This window comes from Diadema antillarum, unplaced genomic scaffold (assembly GCF_040938485.1).
Source record: "Diadema antillarum isolate AM-2024a unplaced genomic scaffold, OU_Dant_1.0 seq00000710_RagTag, whole genome shotgun sequence".
Taxonomy (NCBI): Eukaryota; Metazoa; Echinodermata; class Echinoidea; order Diadematoida; family Diadematidae; genus Diadema; species Diadema antillarum.
Genome location: NW_027271614.1, coordinates 219,576 through 235,211, shown reverse-complemented (window position 1 = coordinate 235,211; position 15,636 = coordinate 219,576). Strand labels below are relative to the sequence as shown.

Below are 15,636 nucleotides of genomic sequence, written 5' to 3'. Positions count from 1 at the left end.
TTTACAAATGAACACTTGTCTGAAGTGAAATTAAATCTCATTCAATTTCATTGTCAAAAACATACAGGTATTACTGTACTAATCTGTATGGGTGACTTACAAGCCCCAATTATGATTTGCCATTTGTTCATTTAAGAGTGACAAAAAGTATTAACTTTCTATGATGAAAAAAATCAGGCTTTTTTCCACCATGCTCACCAGATGGTAAAAAATTAGAATTGTGTATACAGTGTATTTTGAAACTCCACTCTGAAACCTACTTATTTCAAAGACAACATAACACAAACCAAACTGTTTCTGGTGTAATCTTTTGTAGTCATTTTAAATTTGTAATCGAATATACAAAATATTGATACAACAAAGTAATTATAGTGGATGTGAATAATTTGCTACTCCACTGTATGTTAGGACTTCCTCTAAATGTCAATGTCATTAATAGGACTATAAATTGTTTTGATATTCTTTTTACTTGTCATCTATTCAAGCTACAACTGTCTCCTGCCAATTATTTTATTTTCATCACAAGTCCACTCAATTCTCAGCTCATGATCAGCATGTGTGTGTGTTCCAATATAATTCAAGGTGATGTACAAAATTTCCTTCCAATCTGAATATTTTGCCGCATTCGCCCGCAAAGTCTGAAGCAATTTTGACATGTCCAGCAAATGCATGAATGACTTTGATTGCAATGTGGTCTTGATTCAATCTACCAAAATGTCATCAATACAGTACAGTATATTCTACTTCAGTCAGCTGTAGATGTGTATTCTGTAATCCCTTGCTGCACGCATTCTATGATTTGAACATCACGGCTGTCAACAGAGAATCTATTTTAAAAGAATGTTCATAAGTTTATAACAAGGTGATTTTGCAGGCCATACATTTCTTCACTTTTGTACCCTAATACATGTATAGTGAAAAAACCCTCTTGATTTAACAAGCTAATTGTAATGATATTCAGGTCTGTGGTATAAACAAGGTTCTCCTTTACAAAAAAAAAAAAAAAAAAAAAATGGGCAGGGGAAGAGAAAATGAGATTTCTGATACTTGTAATCAAAGCACAACATGCTCTCTCATATCATGATTAGCAATACAGCCCTAAGAGATAGGCATATGCTAAATCATTAACCCTCTATCCACCTGAAACTCTGAATTCTTTTCATATCTAAACCACAGTCAAAATTTACTAAGAAAGAAAAAAACCAGCAACATACAAACAAACACTCAAGTGAAATTTGCACAGGTACACTATTCCAAAAACATAAGCAGCACCAATTAATTAATCAATTAAGCAACAACTTTGATTATCACTAGATCTTGTAATGCTATGGAGTAGTGTCACTACAGATATTGTTTCTGGGTGGGATGGTGGTCAGTGGGGACAGGTCTACAAGGGCCATGCACGAAATAACTTGTTTGACCCAAAATGCCACGGGCAGACCAGATCCTCTTCTCTCCCATGCTATTGTGTGGCTGTATGAAACTACAGACAATGTGACACCATACATGAGAGATGCATATGGTTGTGCCATATTACCTTTAATATTGACAGAAAAACAAGATGGCATTCTTTACAGCACACAGACATGATGTGTCTGACAAAAAAAAAAGAAAAGAAAAAAGGATAGGAAATATACAGTCGACCTCGATCGCAATGACTTGGCAAAAAAAAGTGGCAGAAAAAACAAAAAAATACCAAAAATATGCCAAAATCAACACTTTCAAATACAGCAGTCCAGATCTTCCCTTAGCTCCAAAGGCAACAAACAAGAACTCATGCAGAAGTTCAATTTTGCATGATTTTGTGAATATATTCCAGGAAAATGCTGTGTAGCCTGCACAAATCACTTTAAAAGGTCATTAATTCTGTAAATGGCAAAACTATTCTAAAAAATTCCTGCACTAGCAGATATTTCAAATACAGTTAAGAGTTTGAAATGCTTATGCATGGGTAGAATCAAATATGTGAACATCTACATCAACATGAGGATTCTTTTTTTAAAGGCATTTTGGCATACAGCCACTTGAAGATTTTTAATTCCACAATATTTCAAAAGGGCATACACGTCTATAAGACCATGCAAACATTTCACAGTTACTAGATTCATTGGTTTCATGATCAACTCCTCGAGAGAACCACATGCTCTTCATTTCTTTGAACAACAGCAACAACAACAAAATCATATAAAATTCTTGTCAGAAAGGCGCCAGTATCATGGCACCAGGGAAACTCTGTCAGGGCATAAGCTGACAAAGTCTTTGTAGCATGCGGTCTAATTCTTTTAACATGACATCATGCCTCGAAGTGTATGTGTTGTATAACAATGCTTATTTGGAATGACTGTATCATCTCATTTAAGTGCTGCTTGCCTATACTAGGGCCTGATATCAGCAGCGGCCCAGAGGCCCTGTCCACCAAAAATTTCTTATCAGACCACCAGCTCGCCTTTACTAGGGCTCGATATCAGTAAGCGGTCCAGTGGCCTTGGGCCACCAAAAAATTGATGTCAGGCCACCAAATTTTCAAAAAGTTTATCTTTTGGTGACCCGATTGGGCAAGTAGGATCGGAAATGGATTGGTTAAGGTTACTTTTATTTGAAATAGAGATATTAGTGGCTCGAACCAGAGAAAAAGTTTGTGTTGAGCCCTGTCTATACTATAATGAACAACAACATAATTGGATGCACCTCTCAGAAGCTCCTGCATGATCCATGTTCATACCTACTAAATGCTCGGCACATTCTTGTACTGGCTTTTCATATTAACTTGGACCTTTCAGTAAAAAAAGGGGGAGGGTATATGACACCATGATTCATTCTTGATCAACTTTTAGATGAAAACATATGTGCTGAGACCGGGAGAGCTTCGAGAAGACAGAAAAAAAAAAATCAGAAGAGTGAATAAATCCCTCCACAATGTTTGGCTTGACCTCACAGGTAACACCATTACTGGCTAAATACTCTAATCCAAAACATCTGTAATTATATGCATTCATATTGAAAATGCTCTCTGTACACCACAATTTTCTGTGTTACACAAATCTCACTGTGCCCAATTGTGCAGTACCCCTGTCAATATGGTTAAACAAATGTGAAGGACCCTGGCGCGAGGCTGAATGCTCTGAAAATTCACATTTCTCATTGTATCAGGTTGACTGAAACATAAAAAGACTTCAAACCCAAATGAAACAGTTAATCATTAACCTCTTTAAGTTACCCAGTGATGTCTCACATTAAAGGGGAACACAGAAAGGCCAGAAACGGGTCATGGCAACTGAAAACTTAAAGTGTGCACTGGTTAGGACAACAGATGTGCCTACCCACGTATCTACCCTATCAAAAAGGAGGAAAATATATTTGCATGTATGTGGGCACCATTATTACAACTGAAATTACTGCCACGTTCAGACTACCATTTCTATTAGACAGCATGGATATAACACTGCTTGTGGCATGCAACCTAGTGATGTTCCTGTGAAGATTGACTTGGACACTTTCAAAAGACAAAAATCCAAGCAGAACATGTCTAAAATAACAGAAATTTATCAAAATGTTATAAAAACAAGCAATTCTCTTTCTCTCCAACAGAGGTACATATTTATGAAAAATCTTCTACGGTATACAATGTAGCAACAAATGGCTGATGCAAATATAATCTTTGTGAAGGAGAGGTTTATAACATTTGTTGTACCAATGGCAGCTAATGCAACAGGTGCATTGAAGTCATTACTAGAGTTCAAATTTTCTTTTGATAGAGCCCCCCCCCCCCCTCCCCCCCAGTGCAAGATCTATTTATGAACAGTAACTAAGTTCAAGATGGCCAAGTTCTATACCATAAAGACAGCATAAGTCATGATACCAGTGCTGACAGTACTATCACTCTTGTTCAGCCACATAAATCTGCTAACAAATGATACTGTGCAGGATCAACAATTGTGTTGTTATTTAACTCAATCCAATTTTGTTCTTTCTGCTTATAGAGCTGTTAAACTGGTCACTGGAATAGTAATATATACAGTTCCTGTAACTGGAATAGACTCTCAATGAAGATCAAACATAATTATAATGGGCAAAGAGGAACATCAGAACTTTTCAATAACAAACTCAACATTCGAATCTTTCTCTATAAGGTCAATGTTTGTTACAATATACAGCGATGGCTAAGTAATAATTGTGAACAACTGTGAAGACTCATCCTTGTCACTGTATCGAACATGATGCAAAACATTGAAATGAACTGTAACTGAAGTACTTTAATAACAAAGTACATAATATATATGTGATACACATGTGTAGTGTTAATATTCGACAAAATATTGTACAAACACAAACTAGAAACAAATGGAAGGAGATAAACTCCAAATTCCTCACTGTTAGTAAAAAAAAGTTTGCCTGGGCCGAAATTGAGGTGAGTGACCCCTAAAGTTGGGTCTGAAATGGCCACGCCTGCCACCACGCCCGGCACCACGCCCGGCACCGCGCCCAGTACCTCGCCCCCTATGCCGAAACTCCTGATTGGAGCGATGGTGATGATCAAAGCGCCGTGGAGGCTGGTTATCGTCATAGTTTTGCTCAGACTGAAACTGGTCAGGCCTGTATTTCTCTTGGTATGTGAGGCGTTCTCGGTTCAGAGTCTGAATGGACATGTTACTCGCAGGTATCTTCCCATGCCCATAGTCCATCTGGATAAACTGTGGCTCCTCTTGGTCCCTGCTTGGGCTCCTATTGTATCGATTTGCATTGTAGGGCCTGGGATGGTTGCTGTGAAAAGGACGCCTCTCCTGAAATTGTTCGTTCATGTCACCTTCATCACCTCCTCCTACTCCTCTGGACCGGCCAACAACTGGTATTGTGATGAGGTTTTGCTGCTCTGGAATCTTGTGGATTGCATCATGGGAGACTGACATATCCATATTTCTGATTGGGGAGGGTGGTTCAGAAATGGGAGCTGGCTCCGATCGCTTGAGAATTGATTTCAGAGGTTTAATGTTTGAATGTGGGAAAGGTGGGACTGGCTCTGGAGCCAGATTGACATGCATCTTTGGAGCGAGAGTTGTGGGTGAGACCAGGGTTGGTATGCGGTTGACTGTCATAGGGTCCTGCTGATGCTGTGGCATTGGGCTTGTGACGTTGGATGGTTGGGATTGTAAAACAGGTCTTGGGGGTTGTAAAACAGGATGTGGAGGTTGCAAAACATGACTTGTTGGTTGCAAAACAGGATTTGGAGGTTGCAAAACAGGACTTGGGGGTTGTAAAACAGGATGTGGAGGTTGCAAAACATGACTTGTTGGTTGCAAAAGAGGATTTGGAGGTTGCAAAACAGGACTTGTGGGTTGCAAAATAGGATTTGGAGGTTGCAAAACAGGACTAGTTGGTTGCAGACCAGGATTTGGAGGTTGCAAAACAGGACTTGTTGGTTGCAAAACAGGATTTGGAGGCTGCAGAACAGGACTTGTTGGTTGAGGAGGTAATGACTGCTGAGGTGAAATGGGGGGTAGTGATTCCGAAGAACCCTGACTGGGCATTCTTTTGGCACTGACTGGAGGAGGACCCGGGGGTGGGCCTGGAGCTCGGATGCCTGACCCTGAGAGCTGTCTGGCCGTTGGTGGTGGGGGGCCAGGTGGCGGCCCAGGGAAACGCCCTCGGACTCTTGGTGACTGTCCGAGGACTGGCACCGGCTGTGGTCCACTTGGGGGTTCATATGAATGTTGGCCTACTACACTGATTCTCTGCCCTTCTACGGGCTTACCACTGATGATTGAACGAATTGGTTGGGCAGCAGGAGGGGGCCTTGGGGATGGAGTTGACAGCTGATTAACTACAGGTACAGGCTCCACTTTAAAATTATGCGATTGGCTACTTCCACTGCCGATAGTCATTATTGGCTGTGACTCACTGGACAATTCATCACTACTTACAGAAGTATTTGACAACTGTCTTGTATAGGGTACTGTTTTGATGGGCGAGGGGGTACATGTGGTTCTTTGCTGTATCGGCTCCGGTTGTGGGGGTGGCTCTTTTGCAGCTGGAGGTGGAGGAGGGGGCAGCATAGCTGCAAAAGGAAGTGGTGTCACCATCTGTGCGTCAACTGGCAGAGGTGTAGCAGCCTGTGGGGGTGGAGGAGGTGGTGGAGGAGGAGGTGGCGGTGGTGATGGTGATGATGTGCCTGATTCCAGATCTGCTTTCACTAATCTTACTGGGCTTCGGCTGATGGGTATCCACGGGGCTGATGAGACCTTTGGCACAACTCTCGTACTTGACTCAGAATGCTTACTGGAAACCATTGCAGTTTGGGCATTTGACGGCATAAAAGGTGATTTAGCAGATGCTAAAGCAATTGGTGACACACTGGTCCCTAAAAACATCTCATCGTCCTCCTCTGGTATGTCTCCATCCTCTCTCTCCTCCTCCTCCTCTTCCTCTTCTTCTTCTTGATTTCCAGCCAGCTGTGTCATTAGGTGTCCAATGCCAAATGCTTGGTTAGCTTTCTGAAGTTTCTCCTGAACCTCCGGGTCCACATCCATCTCGTCCTCCTCCTCAGGTTCATCCTGCCTGTCAACTTCAACTCTCCTGCGACCAAAGGCATTGGTTGAAGTAACACGCTTCCCTGGAGTCTTATCATCCACTAAAATTCTTGGCAGTGCCTTCTTTACTGGTGGGGGAGGTGGCGGGGGCGATTCCACATCCCTTTCACTGTCAGATTCCATAGCAATCCCTGGTGCTGGTGCAACAGTACCAAGGTTGCTAAAGAAATTGGACAATCTGGGAGGTTCTCCTGGGACGTTCCTACTGCTTATCAGCTTGGTGAGAAACTGCATTGGGTTGGCTGCAAGAGATGGGGCAGCATTCTGCAGAAAATTGGAGCCCATGATTCTAGGTTCTTCTGGAGGCATGTCTACTGGCAACACTGGTGGTACTGCCGAAGGAAGTGGAGGTGGCTCTGATGGGGTAGGTGTCAATGATGCCATGCCTCCTGCTGGTTCAACTCCCGTATGTGACTCTTCCTGTGGCGAGTTCTCATCTCGTAATGGTGTTCCTGAGCGTATCACTTCTTCATCTTGTGGCTGGCCAAATTTGAACTCAGATGCAGGCGGTTTCTGTGTATTCCTGTAATCAAACCCATCACCCAAGGGCTCATATGCATTTTGTGTTGAGTCTGCACCACCATATGTATTCGAATATGTTGTGGGTTGGGGTTGCAATACATTTGTGGTGGGTGTGGGGTTGTAGGGCGCAGAGTATAAAGGGTTGTACATTGATGATGTTTCTGTAGTTTCGTACGATGAAACTGTTAGAGAGGAATATGACGTAGAGCTTCCAGCAGAAGTAACAGGAGGGGTGTATGTAGGGGATGCCACAGGATTGTAGTTTGTAGACTCCGTTTGGCTATATGATGGATTTGCAGACGATGCGTATGTTGCTGAGTTTCCAGTGTTGTAAGTAGAAGCAGTCACTGGATTATATGTGGATGGTGAAGATGGGTCATAATTAGTTGCTGTTCCGGGATTATATTGGCTGGGAGCTGCTGGATTATATGTTGTTGATACTGCAGGTGTGTATGCGGTCGACACTGATGAGCCCGTTGTAGGATACACTGGTGCCACAGCTGGTGCAGTTGGAGTATATGGTGGCACAGCTGTGGACTCTGTTGGGGTGTATGCTGGTGGAACAGATGACACTGTTGGGGTATATTGTGGTGTCACGTCAGGTGCCGTAGGTGCATAAGTAGTAACGCTTGGTGCACCTGTAGGAGCAAATACTGATGAAACGGTAGAAGCAGCAGACACAAAAGTGGTCGACTCCGCTGGTGCAGATGGCATGTATGCATCCGTCACCCCAGGGTTGTACTGCGTTGCTGGCGGTGTGTAAGCACTTGTTGTTGAGCTGTATCCGGTCGAATCTGCACTGTTGAAGGTTGTGGTTGATGTAGGATTGTAAACAGCTGAGGCCACAGGAGTGTAGGTCATCCCAGCAGTAGGGTCGTAGGCACCTGTAGTCGGAGGCTGGTAGGATGTGGAGACCTGAGGGGTGTAGCCTGGGGTCATACTTGGCGTGTACACCTGCTGACTGGCTTGAGGTGCCTGACTTGTCACAACATTTTGACCTTGGGAGGCAGGTTGGAAGTCAAAGGAGCTACTGTAAGGAGTCTGAACAGGTACATTTGGAGACAGGGAAGGTATCTTTTCCCCAACAGACGTGGGAGCTGTAGCAAAAGTGGGACTGCTGGCTATGACTGATATCTTCTGACCAGGGGCTGCCCTATCTGCCACGGCATGCCTTTTGGTTGCTTTCGACATGGCTCCTGCAAAAATACGAAAAAACAAACAAAGCCAATGAAAGTGCTCAATATGTCTGCCATTTTCAGAATATCTATATCAACAGAAAAACTAACCCCATGTCACTCAAGAATATGCTCCCCTTTTGTACAAAGAATAGAGGTTGGTTTTTTCTTTCAGAATCTGAATACATTCACTGGAAATCTTCTGCATTGCTGTACCCATCATAAAGGAGCTCCTAGTTTTATTATCAAGGGGAAAGATCTATTTTTTACCTACCTCTGCAATATGTCACTTTATGATAAGAATCTAATTTTCAAGGGTTCTAAAGGGGACACACAAACTTTCAACAACTGTTCCTGTGAATATCACGTCATATATGTTACATACATAAGTACATACATGCAGTTTACATAAATTAACAGTTAACATCACATAGTCAATGACAAATTTTGCTTCAACTGACCAAGACATTTTCCCTTTCTAAAGTTAGGATATTAAAATAAAAATAAAAATGCATGGCATTGATCAGCTTTCTTTAAAATAGAACATGGATCAAGCCCATTGAATTCGAAACAAGAAATCAATTGAAAAATAATGCCTCCGGCAACACTTTGTGGTAGAGGCATAAAAATAGTCACTTGGCTGGACTTACTTGAATTCAAAGAAGTTTTCTTCCCCAGAGCCTGTGAATGCCTCGTTGACTTTGTTGGAACAGCAGCTGGAAAATTGATACAGGTCACATATCAAATCAATGACTACAAACACTGTCATAAAAGGATGTCTTGCCTCAAGTTTAGGAACAGAAAAAGCAAAGCAAAGCAAAGCAAAGCAAAAAATAAATCAAATGAAAAAAAAAAATTAATCAATAAGTAAAAATTAATAATAAGTAATTAAAAACAAATCTTAACTAAGTAATTTCAAAGCATGGGCCAGTATCCTCCTTGCAAATTGGCATCTAAACAAAAACTTGCACCAGCTAAAGTATGAAGGCTGAGCTAAAGCTTTTTATAGACATATCAATGCGGGTTACAAACACAAATGATGCTACTTAGAGTACAGCACGTCATCTCTCTTGGTGCAAAATGATTTTAACAGGGTCAAGCAACATTCACTTTGCACATAGGAAAGACTGTGACCACATGTTGTCTATATTTAAGTTCTGAAAGCCATTCCATTTACAATGCCCCCTCCTCCCGAAACAACGTTGGGCTTATGTCAAGAGTAAATTTGCCCATGATGAGGTTTAGGATTGCTCTGTACGAAATCTCTATCTTGGTTGCCAACTTCTGCAGATGAAGAAACATACTTTGCAGGAAATTATTATTGTTATTTTCTTTTTTGTTAAAAAAATCAGAAAACTACACATGACAAATCACAAAAATTAATATCTTTACAAAAAAAAAAAGGTTTAAATTTTGAAGATATATTGTCTTAATTCAGTTGAAGAAAAAATACCAGCTGGCAGCTCTGGGGGCATTTCATGAAGCGTTTTGTCGGATATTTTTTTCTGACAAATTTCCTCTCAGCCAATCAGATGCAAGGATTACATTAGCTTATAAGAGTTTGTCAGACAAAAATATTTTACAAATCACTTCATGAAATGTCCCCTAGTTTATGAGTATGTCTTAACCCTAAAAAGGCCGGGGGGGGGGTTGAATCAACCCCCCCTCGACATTTTTCGCGACTACTCCGCCGCGCGAAATTTTTTGACCGCGCCGTTCGCTGACTTTTTACTTTCAAGTCTTGCGCATCTTTTGACACCATTTTCGCGTAAATCGCGCATACCATTACGACGCTGCGCGACCTTTTATACATGCCTGTCAGACCGAAAATGGCTCAAAAATGTGATTTTGTGTATAAAGTCTATGCAAATGGAGTTTTCTCTTCTTATTCATAAAGATATGATTATTTTCACTTTCAGAGGCTGAAACTAATTAATTTTAGCATAACTATGCTTGAAATAGGTTCTGTCATAAATTTTGAGAAATAAAAAAGATGAAACAAATGGTCGAAAAAACAAAGAAATACTTAAGAAATTCATAAAACAATAAAATACATAAGAAATTGATTTTGATACCAGATTTTTTTTTCATGTACATTGTTAGGAATGCTACAAAGAATGTTATCACCAAAAATTAGGATTCTAGGAGCTTTAATTTCTGATTTAGAGCAAAAAGTATTATTTTACGCATATATTAACATAATTAATCATTATGATGAAAATTTCCATTTTTTTTTTAATAGTTTGGTAGATTACGCAACAGGTAATGTATGTGCCAATTTTCATGGTGATTGCGCGAGCGACGGCCGAGATCTCGGGGGGGGGGTTGAATCAACCCCTCCCCGGCCACAGAACACCCAAAAAAGCCCGGCCTGGTTAGGGTTAAAACAGCAATTTCTCTGAAGTTGATTCTCAGCTAAAGATTTTCTTTTTACCAATGATTTTCCCTTGTCCCCCAGCCTCCTCTTCTTCAGAGAGCTCCATGTCCTCTAGTTCTCTGTTGACACCGTCAGCTTCCTGTGGTGGGGTGGCCCCTGAGAAACCAAGACGCCAAGAGAGATTAACAAACGTTTCGAAGAGTAGAATGCAGGGCATTAACAGATGATATTCTAAACACAATGGTCTTTTGAGCTAAGGCCCCATACTTTAAACAGCCAAGTGCCTAATTTCCCATACTTGCCTGTCGGTAGTTTCACTTGCCCGGGGCAAGCAAACAAGTGGGTTTGGAGCACCCTGCAATGTTTGTTTGTTTGTTTTTGTTTTTGTTTTTGAGGAGGGAATGAAATTAAAAAGCAGTCAGCAAGCACATCTTTTTTTAAATGATGACCAATAGAGGTGAAAGACTGCCAGGCCTTAAAAAACAAAAACAAAAGCAAAAACAAACAAACACACACAAACATGTTCAACACTTCTGAATAAAACAAAGTTGTGAAGAAATGCAAACTTGTCAGAAATATTGTACAAGTCATTCATTGCAGCAAGTCATCAAAACAGCGATAAAACTGCTCTTCATTATAACTACTTGCAATTATTGCTTCTAGTTCTGATTAATCATTAACAACCTTACAAGAAGGCTTATGCTGATGTACTCTTAAGGCTTCAAGGAAGTAACACAAGATGAATCAATCTTTTAGTGCTTTCATATTGCACTGGGATATTGATATTCCAGCTAAAACTTCTTCCATACCTGGAGAGGGGGCATCAGAAGAGGGCGATGGAAGTGGACTCAAATCCATCTCTGGGAGGACCTTCTTGTAGTCGTCGAGCCTTTTCTTGAGGCTTGTTACTCGCGTGCCAAAGTTCTTGTAAGCCTGTGATGGAAAATGAAAGGAATTGCACAGAAATTTAAAAGCTGAGAGAGTTTGTGAAAACAATTAAACAGTAGGATACATGTAGGTGACATACTTGTACATGCTTGCATGAATAAACACATTGCACTATCAGAAAATCTTTGCAGATTTAGCATTTGACAGCAGATCCACTTGAAAAAACAAATCCCAGTCCTAGGAGATTATACAGCACAGTGAGCAAGAAATCTGCATGTTATTACGCATCTATACTGTCAACAAGAGTGCTCTACAATACATATTGATAATCTGAAAATTATGTATGCAATGGAAACAAGTGTTAAGAGACAATTCTAACTGCAGTATGCAGTCAGCTGACCACTACATACAACCTAAAGGTATGGCCCATTTAGGTACAGTCCATCAATCATGGACTTTGAGGACTTCCCTTGGAGCCCTTTGCATGACAAATATAAATTTAAATCAATTCCTATCCTTTTCACAAAATTACATTCCCATCACATATTCCAAGCAGTAACTCGTGGTTAAAATAATATATATATATATTTTTTTTCTTCTTTATTTCCCAGTTAAATTTCAATAACTAATGAACTGGACTTCTGTGCTTACAGTGTCATTTCAACAATAAAAGTGAGTTTTTATATCTTTCATTCTAGCCAAATTATATGACCGTAAACCATATTTCAACTTGAACTTATGGGAGATTTGTTTGTTTGTTGTTGTTGTTTTCCTTTCACCTGTTGATGAGATTGGTAGTGAAAGCATGGACAGAACGATGGCCAGCCGGCCAAACAGACAACCCCAAAACATAATGCCCCCCAGCACTCTCTGGGGGTAGGGGCACAGACATCTAGTCGAACCAAACTAAATAAAGGCTCACATTTGCAACAATTTTGGCCTCCCCCATCTGAGCTTCGTAGAAGATTTCACTCTTCTCCAGCATGTCCACAAGCTGCTTCCTCAGCTCAACCTCCTTCTCCAGGGCGGTCACAAAGTCCTCCAGCCTGTCAGCTGCATCCTCAAACTGCTGGGAGAAGCGCTTCCCACCCGCTCGGTCTGTGTTGAGGAGTAGGGAGGAGGGAAGGAATTAGTCATATTTTCCATACATATTCTAACATAACTACAAGCACTTGGGGTGCGTTTCCACTGGACGATAGAAATTAGAGGTGATGCGCAGTGATGCAGGCAACACCTCAAAGTTTTCCTCATGGAGAAACACATCGCATAAAGGGTAATGCAAGTTAGTGTGTGGTGATCTGTCATCCACCATTATAGCTTAATGAGGAGGGGTCGGGAGAAAAGTTTTTCTCCCATTTCAGCAGTGCTCCAGCTTAAGCGGTGGTTGATATTGGCCCGTGCAAACATCACAACATGAAGCACAGTATGTGGGCATTACACTAAATCATGCACAGTTATCAAACCCGCCAATAAGCACAGCAACAGGAACACACATGCTACGTCACACAGACACAAAACGGCAATAAGAAAAGACATAGCAGTCTCATAATTTTGGCAAATGCTTCATTGGAACAAACCTTCATTTATTTGATCCACAAAATAACTCTTTTCTTGGAGTTCAAAGTACATAAAGTCACGATGCCTATCCTATTAATGCATAGAAAGAGACAGCTATGCTAACTTCCACACGCTGTTGTAACATGTTAACAATATGCACAATATGACGACACTCATTGCGATAATCGTATGAACACATTTTTCTCAAATTCATGCTCTCTTGTCACAAACAAGCACACACACACACACACATACTATGCATGAACAGGGAGAGCATGAACCGCAAGCGGGGATGGCGACTCTCCTTATCACACTGAAGGCGTACAGAGTAAGCGCACGAGCAGTAAGCTGACGACGCTCAATAAGATGACCACCTCTGTGCTACGTCACACTGCCTAACAGCAAATGTTTAGACTACAGTCGGCATAATCTATTATATAGACATTAATGGCCAACAATGGAAGTGCTTCAGCCAAATTTTCCCCGATAAAGCGGTTCATGGTTTTGATTAAGTGTTGGAAACAACACATGAAAAATTTGTTACTAGTACATGAAGTTTTGTTGCACTTAGGCGGGGTTCCCGCTAAAGTGGTTCCCAGTTAACAAGTGAGCACTGTATATGCTGCCAAAACTCTTAACTGCCATTGCAGTGGTGAGCTGTTTGAAGTGCTCACTCAATTGTTGTGACTGTCCACGATATAAAAAATATTGAATTCACCTCACCTGACCGAGCACGAAAGATTACTCATGCGAAAGGCTCCACTTTTACAGTAGTTGCACAATCATAGGCATACCTTTCAGCTGCGATATCGTGTCCACACTGGTGACATCGAGATTCATGTTGGACAGCTGTTTGAACTTGAACTCTACTTCATCCTGGAAAGTTGTGATTTCCTCAATGGCGTCTGGCACCTCCTCCGGCTGGGAGGTGTAACGGACAAATGAAGCCCAAGGAATGAGGTAAACAACATAGTACACAAAAATATGTGACAGAAATTACATATTTGAGAGTCCCATGCCAAACATTTGTCAGCTATCTGAGAAAAACAATACAGGATTAATGCGTAACAAGACACAGGTATGAATAAATGCAACACAGGAACTGAACTTGATTGGGGGTGAGAATAATCTTTCAGAGGAATTGATGCATATGACGAAGGAAATTCCCTTCTGCATACTGGATTATGGTATGAGTTAGCTTTTTATAGCATTGGTTGCATTGATTGAAGCACAATACAAGGCTAGAATGCCATGGGAAGTGTACATAATGCCTAGAATGGGAAATATCTTGGGGATCAATTATTGTTAACATACAAATGTTAGGTACTTTGATATGTAGAAACCAAGAAGGAGGGAAAATGCAGGGTGTAAATATGGGAAACTAATAATGTACAGGTGACAGAACCAGTAAACTGCACCTTATGTTGGGCTCATTTTGTTTCTTCAAGAAAATTGAAGAGTTTTCCTACCATGGAGACAATGTACAGGTCATTTGTGTTATGGGTGGAAATATCTTTTCAAATTGTTCAATTCGAGACTATCAGTCCAATTGTGAAATCCATGAATGTAAAAACACCATAAAATATACCATGATGTTCACATTAGTCATACAATGTAGTAGTTCATACCTGAAATTCTTCAAGGAATTTTGCATCCACCTTTGGCTTTGGAGGTTTCTTGGAAACAGCTAGGAAAAAGAGAGAGAAACATGTACATTATGAAGGCATTGGAAGTACTTACTGGTGCTTTCATTAAAGAAACAAGAAAGCAAAAAAAAAAAAAAATAAAAATCACAAGGTGCAAACTCCAGAGGGCAAATTGTGATATGTGCATGTATGAATTTCTCTTTAAAAAAAATCCCATATACATATAAGATTTGATATATGAAAACATTAACTATGCAAACCATCTTGCTTCTTAATTCTCTTGCTCATGCTCATACAGCGACAGATTTGTAGAGCACACATCTACAGCATTGTGAATGAAGATATATTACATGTGAACATCTACCACACGAGAATGCAATATTATTTTCTTGTTTTTTAATGGAGAAAAGGTGTACAACAAGTAATATTTTTACTCCAAACAATTTATTGTCCTTACTCTGACAAGAGCCAGTGAGTCAGGCAAGTCATGTGACAGAAGGGTACATACATATTATGGGTACTGTCACAGAAGGATACATACATTGAACATATAAATACTTACATGTGTACCATGAAACTGTCTAAAATGGAATATAAACAAAGCCAACTGATTTGCTTATAACTTGTACCACAGTGCAGTTCATGTTCCTGGACTAGAATTTCAAAAGGCAGTACTGCTTATTAACAAGACATGAACATTCTTTGCAAACATGGGCAAGCAACACATACACTCTCTCAGACTTCAAAGTGCAAATGTATACATTGTACATGAAGACATCTGGTAGCTACTCATAGATCTGTAAGAAATGGTAAGGTATGGTAAGCTATAAACTGCTGCTTTTGTTAGTTAGGTTGAATCTTTTATCAGACTGCTATGTTTTTCATTT

The 15,636-nt window shown here is 40.6% G+C and overlaps 1 protein-coding gene across 1 annotated transcript in view; it reads right to left on the bottom strand.

Moving 5' to 3' along the window:
- Nucleotides 1-3,824: 3,824 nt before the first annotated feature.
- Nucleotides 3,825-15,636, bottom strand: part of LOC139737859 (uncharacterized) — a 28,995-nt gene continuing 17,183 nt past the window's right edge. Inside the window, exons 5-11 of the mRNA XM_071648528.1 lie at nt 14,732-14,790; nt 13,898-14,024; nt 12,469-12,644; nt 11,468-11,591; nt 10,716-10,814; nt 8,932-8,997; nt 3,825-8,302 (exon numbers count right to left, since the gene is read on the bottom strand). Coding sequence (XP_071504629.1) covers nt 4,374-8,302; nt 8,932-8,997; nt 10,716-10,814; nt 11,468-11,591; nt 12,469-12,644; nt 13,898-14,024; nt 14,732-14,790 — 4,580 coding nt within the window. The 3' untranslated portion in view covers nt 3,825-4,373. The remainder of the gene's footprint in view (nt 8,303-8,931; nt 8,998-10,715; nt 10,815-11,467; nt 11,592-12,468; nt 12,645-13,897; nt 14,025-14,731; nt 14,791-15,636) is intronic.